Raw genomic sequence first — 17,375 nt, 5'->3', positions numbered from 1 at the left:
ATTTGAAAGTCCAGCAATAATTAGAAAACTTACGGAACACGATGCAAACCAAACAGGGCAGCTACAGGTTCCTTGGTCACCAGAAAGTACCGGAATTAATATTATTAACACGTGAACATACTGTGTGTACTAAAGAAGGGCGCGAATAGTACTATCTGATAAATCTTTATCTCAAACGAGATGATATACAGATGTCTGGCAGAGAAATATCCACAGTGTAATATTGTTGGTAATGACTTTTGGATGTACTCTTGAAGGTACTAATGCACATTAGTGCCTTCAAGAGGTCTAAATTGCTACAATCATTTCGCCTTCTAGATAAGAATCCAATTGAGCATATGTGGAATGCCATGAATACATGACTAAGACAACTTTTAAGTCGCTGTCAATCTATAATTTATGGCAGAGGAGGAATTACTCGATATTCATTTTATTTCATTCACTTTAAAACATATTTAATTTTTTAGCTTTTTAGGGTATTTGAATTTATTTTTTAATTGAAATCAATTTTTTTATTTAAACTGTTTATTAATTTATGTTCAAAAGAAAAAATAATGCATAACATTTTTTTTATAATAAAACGATGGTCCATCTATAAAATTGACCATATTGACGCTTTCTATTTGAAATAAATTATAATTTTTGAATGGAAATGGCTTTAGTAATTGCAGGCCTAAAGTATGGTTAAATCAAATTTATTTTCAATGAAATTCTAATGAATAGCTTGTTCGGGTATTTATAATTTAAAATTCCATCACGTAGCAGCAACCATTGGATTATCCTTATTTGACCGCTGAAGTCATAGAAGTACGCTTTTACAGAAGCACTCTCGGTTTTATTTTCAATGTAACGTGTCTATAACCTTTAATAAAACCAATAAACCAATAAATGTGAGCGTCTGACACAAAAACACAAAACTCAACCGGTCTATTGAAAAAATTCTTTCTCGATTCTGAATTAAACGACTCGTTGAGGGCGTAAACGATATTTATAATTGATTGTGTTTATCTACCCACACACCAATTTGAAACAATTATAACCAGCACTTATTAAATAAACCCTAATCAATTTAATTACTAAAAAGTTCTTTATAAAAAGCGGAAACGTTAAAATTTAGTTATATGGATCGCACGTTTGAGTGGCTATGTTAAACAAGATTATAAGGTTGATACCGCGGATAATATACAATCTCTTCCAATTTCGATAAAATAGAAAGTGTACTCGACGATTCGAAAAAGAAACCACTGCCAACGCTTTCCAATTATACAGGCAAAATGTTAAATTACACCCATTATTATTATAACATTGGTCGTGCGCTCTTTAAATATTTGTCCGTGGAAATGTTTATCATACAACTTATTAACATATTGTTAATATGTATACAGTTACATGAGTTTTAATTAGTACTTATTAATCAGAGTTATGCACAGATGTGAGCTCGGCTATCGTGTTCTATCTTATTACATATGAATTGTTTAGAACTGTTTTTTGAACATAATAACGCTTCTTTGTTACACTGTTGTATTATAATGAACAAGTATGCGAAATTGACATTCAAAGTTTATGAAAACTTTGATTTTTGCCCAACTCTCTGTGGTAATTGCAAATTTATATTATGGGATTATACTTTTGTAACTGTAATAGAATATTATTTTATTATGAAGACAATTTAAATAAGATTAAACACAATTTATCGTTTTCACACAACTTTAATCTACAACCTAGTTTTGTGCCGTTATACATTATTATGGAGTATTGGATTAAAATTGTTATTAAACAATATCCGAAATAACACATTTTTCTTGTCACAATGAATGAACTTTATATATATTATATACAAATTCTCTTATTAATTCTTTGTTTATATTTAATATTGATTGTTTAATTGTGTCTAGCCTAACCGTAAAGTAAATTATTAATACTTGTATATTAGTTTAATTTAATTGGTTTCAAATGAACTTATGTGTAACATTAAATACAATCATATTTAGTAACAAAATTATTTTCCGCCAATTATTCATACATACGTCAACAATTCCGTATTTTATAAGTTATCAATTGTATTTATTAACAATAACATAACGTCAAACCTACGAAAATAAACGTGATAAAAGATTTAAATTTCCCAACAATATCATCTTTTCTAAAGTCTTTGTTTTATTTGTTTACTGGCTTGTAAGCGTTTTAGGCATGCACTAGCTTTTCTACGAACCTCGTTATTGAAATTTAAGCTCGCAGGTCAGGCATGAACAGGAACATGAATGCTAGCCGGTTTTGCTTCCATAAAACACCGGATTATATTGCACTCATTGTTGTGTCTCGAAAGAAGTCGTAAAGCTTTAAATACCACAGAGAACAACCTTATATCCAGTCATAAAGTTTGTAAATAAAATGTATAAATTTATTATTAATTTGGGTCATCGTATTTGTGGAATTAATTATGAATTAGAGGAAATGCACGTTGATTTACTATTTTGTGAATTTATTTTACTGTTCAAACAAGAACAGTTGCATTTTACATCAAATATTAATTTTAAAAAAGCTAACTAGATACCTGCTTTTGGAACGCATGTTTAATCAGTTTAATGTTCACACAGAATTAAGCAAATTAAATGGATGTATTTTAATAATGCATTAATTAGTTTACATATGGAAACGTATCTGTTGGGACGCCTGCTATAGAATTAATCATCAGTCTGTTAAATGATCAATTAAATGAATAAAAAAGTTTCTATAAGTAGGTAAATTGAAATTAGGTAATTGGAACAAATGTTCGGAATAAATTCATTTCGTTCACTTACAAAAATCCACTTCATTTCATTAATAAACGAAATATCGATACTTATCTTTTTAATTGTAAAAATGATGTGATTAACAATTTGCCAATTATGAGGATTATTGTGTGAAACGGAAGTGGGCTCTTCAAATATCGCACTATTAGTATATATTTTAATGAGCTTCTTTGTTCTTTACAACTTTCTTTGTTTTGGTTCCGATTCAGTGTCCATTATTATGGATGCAATTCTTTTCTTTCAAAGTAAATATGGATATTTAAAGTTCACTAGTTCATTTGCCTTGCTAAACGAAATTACATTCATATCATTAAATGGACACATTAAAATAATATATGAACATTGTTTTCATAATATTTGTTGTATTTGTAATTGAAAACCACATGATCATTGAATGAATCATCATTTAATTATTGGATATTCTCCTATCAGTTGCATTAAAAGCATGCAACGATTTCCTGACTAATTTAAAGCGAAAATTTTTCTGATTCAATTTCTATGTGAATTTCTTTCAATGAAGTTGCGTATTTAATTTAGTTTTGCAATTCGAAGCAATTCTGTGAACTGGTTTAAGTGGATATAAATGTGTTTATATCCGGTTTTGTTGCTAATATCTAGGTCAGTCCACCTTTTGATGGATTTTAATAATTATCCGTTAGTTTTGTGTTTAACAAATATTTGGAAGTGATGATAAATACTGATGATAAATAAATAAAATATCAACTTTTTGTTAAACTGAAATTGTAATCGAAAATAAATTTAACAATTTGAACACTTAATAAAACACATCCCGTTTTCCGTAATCACTCAAATAACACTTCCTCGTTTCGAAGTACATACCGACATTAAAAGCAATTACCTACTTTTATCTTTTAATATTAGACTTCAGTAAATAATTATATCCTCTATTTGGCCATTGTTAAGAAAATCACGTTTAAACAGTTATCTAGTGTGCAATGAATGATAAAATCGTTGCCAAGATAATATTTTAAATATCATTAATTTTATTTTTAGATGACAGTATTACGGAGGCTCACTCATCACCGATATTAAATAATAAAAACTCCAGTAAAAGTGCAACGCCTAGCCCTGTTGCCCAGAGCAGCAGGAGATGCACGGATTCATCTGTATCTAGTCAAGACTGGCAATATCAGGAAGACGACATCGAGAGAATTGTGCACACGACAAGGACTAGTCTATCTAGTTTAGGAGTAAGCAATATATAATAAATCCAAAGTATTTGTGTGTTATTTGATTGAATTCGATTTCAGGTAAGATCTGATTCCATGGCTAGCGTTTACTCTGGAGCCGGCGAAGGCAGATATGGCACAGTCACTGTTAGGGGCCAAGTGGAGTTCGGGCTCCAATACAATTACAAAGCTGGAGCTTTAGAAATACATATCAAACAATGCAGAGATCTGGCATCAGTTGACACAAAGCGAAATCGGTATGATTACGTAGAACACAAATTGCCAAAAACGACTAAACCATTGTTTTAGATCTGATCCGTATGTCAAAGTCTATTTGTTACCTGATAAGTCGAAGAGTGGTAAACGAAAAACAAAGGTCAAGAAGCATACACTGAACCCAGTGTTTGATGAGACACTAAAGTTCCACATCTCCATCAATGGTTTGGAGACAAGGACTTTGTGGCTGACCGTCTGGCACTCGGACATGTTTGGACGCAATGACTTTTTAGGTGAGGTCATGATGGCTTTGGAGAACAAAGTTTTCGATGATACCTCGCCCAAATGGTACAACCTCCAAGAAAGGGTAAAATATATAATATTTTATTCCTGAAGGATTCACTAATACAATTTTTTTGCAGACGGAACCGTTTGAGGATATTTTATCATTTAAAGGTGATATAATCGTCTGTCTTAAATTCGTCCCGCCAGATATGACAATTCAGAAGAAGGGCAAAAGATCCAGAGGCAGTCTGCATGTTTTAGTTAAAGAAGCCAAATCACTGACCGCTGTCAAATCCAACGGAACTTCAGATCCTTTCTGTAAAAGGTAAGCAACTTCCAAAACAAACTTTGATAATAATTTTCATGCTTATTTATGTTGTTAGCTACTTATTGCCGGAAAAGGGAAGAAATTCAAAGCAAAAAACACCAGTCGCTAAGAGAACAGTCAATCCTGTGTGGAATTACTCATTTGTTTACGAGGATGTGACCTTACAAGAATTAGCAGAAAGATGTTTGGAGCTGACGGTCTGGGATCACGACAGATTAGCCAGTAATGAATTCCTCGGAGGAGTTCGATTCTCTCTTGGAACAGGTAGATATTCCATATATTATTTTATTAAAAAAAAAAAACTAATAAGGAAACAATATTTACAATTCTAATTTATTTTGTTTTGTGCAATATAATCTAGCTGGATACAATAAAATAATCAACAAAATTAATATTTAAATAGATTATAAATTATATTTTTATAACTAAAATGTTTTCAAATTCTTTTATTTAAAAACACTGTGTTATCAAAACTAAGGAAGTAGTTAACATATTAAATTACACAAGTATACAATATCATGATAAAATAATGTGTAATACTTTTTCTAGGAAAACATTATGGAAAAGCAGTAGATTGGATGGATGCAACAGGAAAAGAGTTGAGTCTTTGGAAAAGTATGTTGGAGCGTCCAAACCTGTGGGTAGAAGGATGTTTAACCCTGAGACCAAGTCTGGATACTCGGGCATCATAATAAAATTACTCAAAATGTTTTTAATGTTCTTGTTATTAATGTTATAATGTTTGTAAAATGAATATGGGGTAAAATGTGTAACCATTTTATGTTTTGTAAGTAATTTTTTATTACTAGTATGATAAAGTATACCTATTTAGGTTCTAACAAAGTGATATATTTTGATATAAAAATAAATATTTTATTCTTCAATGCATCCTTTGTTTTACTGTTCCTGACTTCTGGTTACTTCCTGGTTGAACTAATAAAAATAAAACATAAGTAAAATAATAATTTAAAACGTTTTAGGAAAATGAAAATATCTTATATCATAATTAAGTTTATTACTTATAAAAATAATATAAGTATGTATTCACATTTTCAGAAAAAATACAAAAAATACTAACTACATTTGAGGTTAAACAATTGAACTTTTTCTGTCTTAAATATTAAACTAACTTAGGTAAACTTACAACTAAATATTTACCTTGATTCTGGTTTATTTTTGGGAGGTTTGAACATTTTAATTTTTTTACTAGATTTTGATTTAGATTTGGAATTAGCTTGAAAACTTTGCCAACTATCAACTCTATTTTGTCTGGATTCCTAAAACAGATGCAAAAGCAACATTAAATGAATTCAATTCACATAGAAAACACTTCACTTACTTCAAAATTCTTTTGCCATTCTTTTTGTGTCTTTTGATTTTCTTCCTCCTCAATTTCTGCCTCCCTTTTCCTCTTTCTCTCTTCTTGATCCCTTTCTGCCAACTCACGTCGTTTTCTCTCCATGTCTGCAAATAATTTCATGGTAAGGACATAAACAGCATGTTTGTACTTGGCAGGATCATCTTCAGGTATACTATCTTTTCCCTCCTTTTTAGCTTTTTTCCGTTTTTCAGTAAGCTATAACATTTTTTAAGTAGATAGGGCACTTTTTTAACAAGAATTATTTTTACCATTATGTCTGTTCTGCCTGTAGCTTCTTCAATAATATCCATGCATTTTTTTCTAGTTTCTTCATTTTCTAAAGTCTTCCACGCTTTATTGACGGCTTCAAAAGCCTGTTGTGCACGGTCAGGATCATCCTGATTTTTGTCTGGATGTACTAAAATAGATAATCTCCTATATTTCTTTTTAATTTCTTCTATTGGTGTGTCATGCTCAACTTGTAATACATCAAATGGATTTAAGTTTCTGTATGTGGAGCCGGGACGTAATAGACGTTCAATTTGTTGTTTTGGTGTTAGTACCGAGTCACGTTTTTCGATTTCTTTTACCTAAAATAGTTGTATATAATAATTAGCCCATATATGAAATAGAAAACTTACCTCTGTATAAAATTCGTTAAATTTTGCGTCTTTATCATTTTGTGTACTCGTATTTGCCATATTTATAATATTAGAAATTCAAGAATCTTATAAGTAATATTTTGGTTTTATTTGTTATTTTAATATTAATATACAATGTTGACAAAACTTAGTTTTGACAGATACCATGTCCAATGTCAATTAATTTAAACAAGGGGAGCCAACATAAGTTTGTAAGTCATAAATATATTTAGTTAGAATATATGCTTTATGTGTCAGATTAACACAAAAAACATTCAGAATATTTTAAATGACTTCATGAAAAATTGTTAGAAATATTTTATTGTTCCTACAACAATTGACAGTTAACTTATATACCCACAGAACAAGCATATAACGTGATACATACTCGTCTATAATAGATGGCGCCACAAAAAATATGCCATTTTAAAATATTAAAATATTACTTTGTATAACATTGATAGTGATATTTTCATTATTAATAACAATGTAAGTTTTGGTTAAATATTTTTAATTTCAATAAGTAAGTGAATTATTTAATTTTTGTTTTTAATTGAGATTAATTATGGTACAGTAATAAAAATGATAATATTAATAATCATAATAATAATAATTAATTTTTTTGAAAAACTAAGAATAATAATAAGAATATCAATTTATTACATATTAAAGTTAATTAATTTTATTATTCACAACCACAACGATTTTTATAACACCCTGAGTCATTTTCGACATTGACCCTTTATTTATAAATATGTTTCACAAAAATATGTTTTTTTTGTTCATTAATTACCGTTTATTCTTTATATAAATCATCATGTGGAAACATTTAACATTCAACCAGAGACGTTCGAGGTCAGGCAAAATTCCAGAAATTTCAAGTTCAGAGTAGCAAGTTCCCTTCAAAATTAAACAAATTTATATAAGAAAACATTATACGTAGGTGTAATAATATTAAGAATAAATGTAATAGTTATTAAAATCTAAATTCCAATCAAGACGCTTCAAGTTCTTTAAATAAAATCAAATGTGTCCCAACTTTACAAATACATATTTTAATTTATATACAAATTTAATATGAAAAAATATATAATGTTAAATGGCCTTAAATATTTATATTTGTTGTATTAATATATGAAACTCTATTATATAATCTATTTCGCTGCCAAAATAAACGGAGGAATGTAACATTTAATTTAGAACAAATATAAAAATCTTGAAAAGCTTATTTAAAGAAAGATTTTATGCTAAACTAAATTTTCTGATTTTCGTTAAAAATTTCTCATTATAATGACAATTTGTTAAATAGATACATTCGTTAAAAATTAAATGTGATAGAAATTTCACAACAAATGTTATTCTTGGCTAAATGAGCAAACGTTTCATGAGTTGTACTTTCTTGGAAATGTAAAATATGTATATTGTTCGGATGTTGTTGAACAAAACGTTTCCATGATATGTCGGTTTATTTTAGAAATCATTCAAACACTAATTTGTGGAAGCGGTTAAATAAGTTATTATTTATTTTCACTATTTTAACTATATAGCATAAATATGTTGATTCATGAGCATTTACAACAAACTTCTGAATTTCTGAACATAATTTGGTTATTTTATTTTTAATGTTTAAAGTAAACAGTAGCTTTTATGAAAGATTATTGGATGAAAACAGTAATTTAGTTTATATCTTGATCCTGACATATTTATACAATAAACACTAAATGGCTTTTAAATATTAGTTTTCTTTTTTTTTCTAAATAATATATTTACATATTCATTTAATTCATAATTGTTTTGTTATTTTTTATTATAATAACAAAAAGTATATAATTTTTAAGAATAGTGTTTGTTTTAAATTTGAATGCCACATATATAAAAATAATAATTATTTCCTAATTAAGATCAGATTAATTCACTTATAAGTTTCCTGGTTTAATTAGTTCCGCACGATAAACATTGACGCAGAGTTTTCTTTGTGTATATAAATATGTGTAAATTTGCGAGACAGATATAAAGAAAAAATAGTATATTGCGTCAATATATCAATGTCGTTTCCTAAAATTCGCTATTTTTGATTTAGCTATAAATCGGAAAACACTTATCTATATTTAACTTCAGAGCAAGTAACAAATTGAAGATTCCAAATCTACGCACATTTAATGGACTTCTTAAATAGATAATATAGCGGACTGCTAATAATCGAATATTGTATATTAATAGTTCAGTCATGAAATTAATAAACATACAGTGAAAACCTCAACGTTTGAAAAAGCTAATTTTAGAACGGTGGGCCAGTCTGGCTTGCGTTGCCATACGTAGAGTACGCTGAATATTCGGACACAATTTGCTTATGGACGTTAGTATTTCCGAAAAGTGTTGAGTATGGCTGAAACCATCGAGGAAGAGTACGAGACAGAATTTACAAAGAAGACCGTCAGCAGGACTAGTTTTAAGATCCAGGAGGTGAGATTTTCCTCTATTTAACCATGTGTTTTTTAAATAACTGCTAGGTTTTTAATAGAGTGCTATTTATACAATAATTTTGAATTATAATATTTGTTAGTTACACTGCGTATTTAGTTTCTTTGTTTGGTTGAATTGATATAGGTTTCAAAATTGTTTGTGGATTTTGTACCTAACGACTTGCTTTTCCATAGTCATAACTAAGCTTATATTTATAACATTCATATTATTTTGCCTTGTTTGTTCACAAGGATCTCTGTAACTTATTTTTAGCCGTTACATTTTTGTTTAGGGAGAAATTAAAAAAAATTAACCAGCTTTTTCGCAACCATTAAAAAATATTACGTCTTAAGCTTATGCTAAATTGCTAAATTTTAATTTTAGAATTCCTCCTATAAATTTCACGTAATGATTAGTGACTACAGACATATGGTTTCTGTTGAAAGGAAAACCATTTTGAAGAACATTTATACTGACCTGTGACAATTCTATTATGCTTTGATGCAACAGGTGGTGTGCCAATCAAAAATATTTTGTTGTTGGTAAATTCGCAGAATGATCCAACTGATATACAGGTTATTACTTAAATTCTGCCTTTTTATTTAAAACCTCTTTTATGCATTAATTTAAGATATTTGATTTAAAATTGGTAACAAAATGACTACTGTCATTGTTGGTTATCATTTTTATAAGTTTCAAAGTTTAAAATTATTTGTGTTTAAATTTACGACCGCTATATAGGTTGCCCTCTTGTCCAGATATATCTTGTTGCGGAGCAACTGAAATCTTCAAAATCTATTTTTAGAATATTGACTGGGCTTCGATGCTTTGTTTATATTTTTATGTACATTTTTCCACCCCTTTCGCACATACTTACACAGATTTTGAATTACATTTAAACATTCCGAAGTGGAAAAATATTTTGGTGTTAAGTTGAACATATTTTCAAAAGTCATATAGAGGTAAATACTAGTTATTTGTTATTAAATTAAATGATCTATGTACACACCCTGAATTATGTCCCCAGTATTTATTTTCCTCTGAAAAAATTGTGAGTAAATTTGATATAATATTTCGACAAATTATTGTTTATAAAATCACCATTCATATGTGTATTTAGTAATAAAGTGAAGTGTCACAAACTTTAGTCATCATTAAAAATTATTTTTGGCTTTAATCTGTTCCAAAAACTTTTTATTTTATGATTTTTGTACGCCAGAAAAATTACATTTAATAGTCATTTGGCTTATAATTAAATATTGAGATAGTATAATTGAAACTTATAATTAGGATTAAGATTCCTTGCTTGGCGAAATTTTGGATGCGACATTTAAGATCATTATGAATTAAAATTTGTAACTTTAATAACTCACTCTGTTGTGAAATTATTAAATTGCTTGCAATGAATGGGCGTTTTTGGCATAATGCATAACAAATATTAATTATATGCAATATTTTGTTCTATTTTTGTTTTATAATTTTTAATCTAATAAAAGAAAATAATAATAGTATTTATAAAATATACGTACATCTCTTTGAAATGGAATTGAGTTTCCTAAATTAAAGATATTTGAAAATATGTTCAATGTTTTATTTTGACCAGACGGTTACCATTTTAAATTTAATCTACGTTCTATTCCATTCCATTTCCAAAAAAATTGACCACGTCATATGAGACTTAAACAAAATAAATTTTGATTGAAATCATTAACTAACTTGAGTTTACCAAGAAGAGTGGAAGCTGTTCATTGAGCAAAGGGACACCAACAAAGCACAGATTGCGTAAATATAATAATAATATCTTTGTTAATAATTGTAATTAATATTTTTTCCATAATATTTCAAGAAATTTAATGATATTATTTCTATTACTGGTTTACTTCTGTAGTTAATTTATGTACAAGATGCATTGTTTATTACAACTTATTTTGATAATATATTTGTTGTAATGTAATTCCATTGGTATTCTGATTTTTAATTTTATTTTATGAGTTTGATTTTTATGAGTTTTATTAATTCTTAATTTTAATGACTTTTTCTTCAATTATATACAATATTAACAAATATTTGCAAAATCATTTAAATTTGGTAATATGTTGATTACGAATTTTTATTTATTAAACAACTTTATATTTGTATACCCAAATCAGATCTACGATGTTGATACTTGGTATTAAAGAGTAATTTAGAACTATATATTACAGTATATTCAATTTGTTTAAAATGAGAACGTTGATTCCTTCTCTGTTTAATGATTCTCGCTTCCTGCTTTAAGTTAAGATCTCCATCAAACGATTGCGTTTCAAAGATTTACTTTGGAAAGTGACAATATTTAACAAAATTTCTAAATATTAAGTTAGACGTTAAACTTACAGTATTAGTTTCTATATTTTTAAACAGGAAAAGTTATTGTCAAGAGAAATGTATTTTCATTTTGCACTTTATGACATGTTGCACCTTTTACTTTTTTAGTGTTAATTGCATTTATCCTCTTTTATGTTTTTCCTGGTTACTCTTAAGTCATAAAAAATAATTTCACTTCATTACTTCAAATCAATCACTGTTTATTTATTTAATTTTTAATCTGAGGTAATCGGTGCAGTGTAGTTTATAAATTAGCTTAACATTCTGCTTTTATTTGTTTGAAATATAAAGTGAAACAAAACAGTGCGAGTGTAATCGTAAAATAGTGTGACATCTGGCGATTAAGTTCATTGAAATTACCTGTGGAATGATGCACTGGTGGACATTTCATACCAAGAGGTCACGTGTCGAAATACTCCGGTCGTCGAGGTCGTTATGTAGCATGAATGAGTTTGTCTTAAAATAGACACAAGATACAAAAATACAGTCGGGATTACAATCAGGAAAAATATAAATTTAGTTGTCACTCACCCGTTACTCTGCATCATCCAAATTTAGATGAAGACGTGTTACTAGTTGTTGGTAGAGATTAAAGAAGTAAAAATAAATTATAGTGAGAGTAGATTATTTTTTCTTTGGAGTTTATGTAATGTTGGGAGTTCACTATCTAAAATTATCTCGTGATTGATTTGATGTGACAGAGTTTCATTAGTGGCAGTTCAGTTCGTTACCTCCGGAAATAATTTACTACAGTTTTCTTTTCATTCAGGATAGATACGTTTATGATTTTGTTAATTTCCAGACGAAATCATCCACAACCACAACTGTCGAAACAACACCTGCGAAACTTTACGGAAAAGATCCAAGTGTTTACGATGACATCGACGTGGATGACCTACTGTCACAACTCACAGAAGATGAAATTAATATGTTGGCAAAAGAAGTGGACCCAGATGTAAGTGAAATTTAATTTTCATTCTATAAACATTTTCTTAGGTTATTTTCTATTTTAAAATTACATTAAGGATATGGAAAATTTGCAATTAATCGAAAGTATTTGCATCTGAAAATGGTGTTATGTATTTTTTCCGGTTTGGTTTCATTTGTAGATGTCAGAAAAATCAAGACAAAAGATCATCATAAACAGAATTGTTCTCCTTTAAAGGTTCGGTGTGTTGTATGTTACATCCGTCTGATGTTCTCATAAATTAATGTTTAAAATGCGACCTAGATGAAAGAAACATTTTTAATCCGCATGTTCGATCTTAATATATTTTATCACAAATTCACCTCATGTTTAATTTGTTGGACGCGATCCAATGTTCCTATTGAAATTCCCAGTTTTACAGATTTTGGCTTGTTATTATCCAACAATAAACCGTTCGTATTCGTAAACAAACCAATCGCCAACATTCTTTTTCCAATTCAGACTCAACAACAAAATATACGTTTAATTTTGGACAATGGACGTCAATATTCTTCAAAAGAAAAGGGGGTATTAACTGTAAACTTTATTTGAGAAATGAATAACAGTTTTATTGTAAGACTTTTCTTAAAAATGCTACTATTGACAAATTTATGATTATGTGGCTTAAAAAACTCTATAAATTTAAATCCAAGTTTGCTAATTTTAATGTAATTTCAAATCTAAGCATAATTATGGAGGAAATAGATTTAAAGGCAATTTGTATTTATTTTTCATCACTCCAATTTAAGTATTTGTTTTGGCGAGTTTTTAGATATCGGAGGAAAACTTTTTAAGACGTTTATAAACGTACTTGGTTTATTTTTAACATCCATCCTTGAACATGTCAAAACATGTAGATGTAAATGTTATATATACACACAAAACAAGTTATTTCTTGTACTCTGACTGTTAAAAAAACTTATGGATTGGGAGCAGCTGTTAAAACACATAAAATCATTGCTAAAGCGCTTCCTCATATCTCTTCTAAATGATCTCGTTTGTACGTTGAACTTTTTAACAGCCCATATTATTTTATACGCACAATAAATTTTGGTAAGTTCGCCTTTCGAGTCTTACAGTCCGAATCCGAACGGCCCTGAGTAATAAATCGTGTTTAAATATACGTTCAATTTATTTTTAGGACTCCATGGTGCCTCCATCGCAGAGATGCGGCTACGAATGCGACAAAGATCCCACCGGGCCCGTGGACCGGAACCAACTGATCACATTCATAAACACGAAGGCCCTAGAGACACCAGACCTGCCCGAGAATGAGCCCTTCGAATTGGGAAAAGTGAGGGGAAAAAAGGTTTGTTGAATCAACCACAAGTTGACTTTCTATTCAATCACAGGCCACGACATAAGTTTGGATTGTTTTTATTATAGATCAAGCACTGAGTCATTGAGAAAAGAAACAAGTAATATTCCTGACGGATGTTTGTATTGTCTAGATGGCAATTTTGCAGAAAGGTTCATGTTAGTTTTGTATTTTCACGACACACATCATTAAATTTTTTCAACAACATACCCGAGATCCATGGACTTACCACGTAAGGTAAGCTACATATGTACACATTAATTTGTTACTGACAGGACCTATTTTGTCGAAAATACAAATTTTTAGAATAGATACCATTTAACATATAACATACATACAAAAATGAAAAAAGTTATAATTTATAAACTAACAAATGACGAAATTATTTTAGAAATTACATACAAAGTTATTTATTTGTAGCATACAGTTTTCCATTTTTCTTACCTTATAATTACGGAATTCCGTCCGTAGAAGTTTATAAAATATATATATATATTCTCGATTAAATTAATTATAAAAAATATAGAAAACATTTATAATTTTCGCGGAAACTTTCATATTTGATAACAACTTTTAACAAATAAGAAATATTTAAGAGATAATATGTTTATATACATATTAATTATAATTGATTTTCTTAGGAATGTATGTAGTAATTATCAAACTACATTCATCATGATAGAATAATTAATCAGAATATTTACTTAATATTTGTAATTTCACTTATTAATTATAATCATAAAAACAAATATGATATGTATTTAAACCCAGGAAATAATTGAATATTATTTGTTTCTTTTATGTGACATAAACCATTATTGTTTCATTTATACTCGCAAATATTTATAGTGTTAATTGACTAATAATAATAATTAATAATTATTTTAGTGGATTCCCCCAGCAGCACCAATCAAAGAGCAAGAAGCTGATGAACAAGTTGCCATAGATTTGGGCAGCGAATATGAAAACGCTTTGGCCAAAGCTTCAGAGGAAGAAATCATCGATTTGGCTGGTACGTATCAAACATTCACTTTAACGAAAAGCTTTTATTACTAGTGCCAAATTTATTTAGATGGAAAATTCCCTGGATGTGCGGAAAAAGATGGATAACATATTTTGTAGGCCACGGATAATTTGTTTTGAAAAATTGAAAACCGGTGCCAAATCTAAGTTAACGGTCGCTTTTGAAATCACAACATTTTTTTATTGCATTTTGATGTCACCTTGTAATTTATGTGTCTCAATTTCATAAATCATTCATAAATACATACAATGTAAGAGAATTGTTTTCAGCTATTTTGGGTTTCCACTCGATGATGAATCAAGATCAGTATTATGCGTCCCTCCTTAACAAAGGACAACCTGTTGGCTTAGGCTGGGATGGCATCACGAAGTCTTCGAAACTAAAGAATTATCCGAAAGAAGGTCCCAACGACACAGACATCAAAAAAGTTCTAGCTGATTTGGAGGACGACCATCCGGATCTTGTGGAAGTCAACCTCAACAACATCAAGGTACCAAAGGTTTATTTTTAATGTTATAGTTTTATCATGTTTTAATTGCAGACAATCTCAGATGAGAACTTTGCCAGCTTGTTCAAAGCACTGGCGGACAACACATACGTGCAATCCTTCTCTTTAGCCAACACAGGACTAACAGACAATCAGGCTGCGCAGCTGATCGAAGCGGTGAAGAAGAACAACACCTTGAAAGTGTTGAACGTGGAATCAAACATTTTATCTCCTAGATGCATAGTGCAACTTATTGAAGCACTACTTGCCACTAAATCCATCGAAGAGTTCAGAGCCTCAAACCAGGTAATATGGGTTTTGACAGTGTTTTCGGTTAGTTTTGAACGTTTTGTTTCAGAGGAATTACATATTAGGAAACAAAAATGAAATGGAGATTACTGAGCTGATTGAGAAGAATCCTGCAATTGTAAGGTTGGGTTTGCATTTAGAATATAACGATGCTCGCAACAGAATCGCTACGCATCTTCAGAAAAATATTGATACAAGTAAGTACTCATTTTGTTTGGTTTTATCGTAATTAATTTGTTTTACTAACGGTTATTGTTGAAAACTGTGAAATATTGGAGTACGAGTAAATGTTAAGAATACATTTTATTTGGGCAAAAAATGGTATGTGAAGAATATTGTTAATTATAGGGTATGAAAGAATGAAAAAATTATTTACACTTTAGGAAAAAATAGAGGTAAACATTTAGGGTACTATAATCTCCATACATATGTTCTACAAAAACGATTTTCCATTATACTGTGTGATTTTTAACTCATATTTTTTTCACTAGATCGACGAATATCAAAATATTTGATCACTATCGGTTCCAATAACAAATCAGTCACAATCACAAGACAATCTTAAATGTAAGTTTTCCGCTTTTTTTAAAATTTGCTTGGTATTAACCACTTTTTTGTTTTTATCATCTCATTGCTTTTGCTAGCAAATCTACAAACGACAATTTCTTATTACTGTAAGTAATAATGAAAATTGTGCAAGTCTAGACCGACCATAGATTATTATGTAGTGAGTGTTGTTAAGTGTGACGTAGAATATATATATGGAGTATATGTTTATACAATACTGTATATCTCGTTTACTTTCTTCGGTACATATGTGGTAATTATCTGTTATGCACTAAAATATACCAACCCTTTTGTAGATTGCGCTGTCTCTTCAACGCTTCTATTTCATCCCGTTCTCACAGCCATCTTTATCATACTTCTATTTACACATTTCTTTACTTGTTAAATTTACACATGTTACTTTTACACAACTTGGTTTAAAATAAAGCATGAAATTCCTGTTGAAATTCAACAGTCTTTCTTTCAAGTTATTCAAACAATTTAAGAGTAAATATTATTTAATTTTATGAAAAACTGTTGAATTTGTGTTTAGTCTTGAATCAGCATGGAAAATTTTATGGCTTTTAAATTTATAACCAATTAAAATGTTATTTCATTTCAGTTAGAAAAGAAACAACAATTCAACATCGATTTAAACTTTATAGTCATCGACAGAGACCACGTATCAATTAGAGGTAATATTTCTAAAGACGATCTTCACAAAAGTATGTTTTTCAGTATAAAATATTAATAGCTCATCATAGAGAAATCCATTATTAAATTATGGTTTAAATCTAAAATAGATTTAAATTAGAATTTCTCTATTTATTAAAGTCTGCCTGCAGTTACAGCTGCATTTAATTACACTAATGATAAATGATGAAACTTCTATTTTTATTCTGCTATAAAATATTGTTAAGTGTTTTCTTGAAACATTAATTAAAAAATAATCTGTTTCAGGTTATGCGATACATCGTCACAAATATTGGAACTTTCTGTATCATATTAACCAATTAACTTATAGTTTGTTTTAGAATTAATGTATGTTGTATATATTTAAATAAATTTTCATGTACTATCACAGT

General features: G+C 29.1%; 3 protein-coding genes across 5 annotated transcripts in view; 2 read left to right on the top strand and 1 right to left on the bottom strand.

The window, feature by feature from the left end:
• The window catches only part of LOC109594955 (uncharacterized), a 33,822-nt gene extending 28,123 nt beyond the window's left edge, over positions 1-5,699 (top strand). The window contains exons 8-13 of the mRNA XM_049964250.1: positions 3,807-4,003; positions 4,064-4,239; positions 4,292-4,565; positions 4,621-4,808; positions 4,867-5,075; positions 5,361-5,699. Coding sequence (XP_049820207.1) covers positions 3,807-4,003; positions 4,064-4,239; positions 4,292-4,565; positions 4,621-4,808; positions 4,867-5,075; positions 5,361-5,503 — 1,187 coding nt within the window. The 3' untranslated portion in view covers positions 5,504-5,699. The remainder of the gene's footprint in view (positions 1-3,806; positions 4,004-4,063; positions 4,240-4,291; positions 4,566-4,620; positions 4,809-4,866; positions 5,076-5,360) is intronic.
• LOC109594957 (dnaJ homolog subfamily C member 8) lies at positions 5,588-6,997 on the bottom strand. 2 transcript variants are annotated; one of them, XM_020010227.2, is made up of 5 exons: positions 6,813-6,996; positions 6,441-6,761; positions 6,151-6,387; positions 5,970-6,088; positions 5,588-5,744 (listed from the first exon to the last, which is right to left on the bottom strand). In XM_020010227.2, the coding sequence occupies exons 1-5, from the start codon at positions 6,870-6,872 to the stop codon at positions 5,729-5,731; spliced, it is 753 nt and encodes a 250-aa protein (XP_019865786.1). In that variant the 5' UTR covers positions 6,873-6,996; the 3' UTR covers positions 5,588-5,728. The 2 variants fall into 2 exon arrangements, with proteins under 2 accessions (XP_019865786.1, XP_019865787.1); XM_020010228.2 differs by lacking the exon at positions 5,588-5,744 and having other exon boundaries at positions 5,805-6,088; positions 6,813-6,997.
• Positions 6,998-9,095: 2,098 nt separating this feature from the next.
• LOC109594933 (tropomodulin) lies at positions 9,096-17,368 on the top strand. Of its 2 annotated transcripts, XM_020010197.2 has the most exons (10): positions 9,097-9,275; positions 12,442-12,594; positions 13,748-13,915; positions 14,813-14,936; positions 15,218-15,438; positions 15,490-15,741; positions 15,794-15,941; positions 16,236-16,311; positions 16,913-16,985; positions 17,251-17,368. In XM_020010197.2, the coding sequence occupies exons 1-8, from the start codon at positions 9,195-9,197 to the stop codon at positions 16,307-16,309; spliced, it is 1,221 nt and encodes a 406-aa protein (XP_019865756.1). In that variant the 5' UTR covers positions 9,097-9,194; the 3' UTR covers positions 16,310-16,311; positions 16,913-16,985; positions 17,251-17,368. The 2 variants fall into 2 exon arrangements, with proteins under 2 accessions (XP_019865757.1, XP_019865756.1); XM_020010198.2 differs by lacking the exon at positions 16,236-16,311 and having other exon boundaries at positions 9,096-9,275.
• The last annotated feature ends 7 nt before the right edge of the window (positions 17,369-17,375 follow it).

This window comes from Aethina tumida, chromosome 3 (genome assembly GCF_024364675.1).
Source record: "Aethina tumida isolate Nest 87 chromosome 3, icAetTumi1.1, whole genome shotgun sequence".
NCBI lineage: Eukaryota > Metazoa > Arthropoda > Insecta > Coleoptera > Nitidulidae > Aethina > Aethina tumida.
This window is presented reverse-complemented; position numbering and strand designations above follow the sequence as displayed.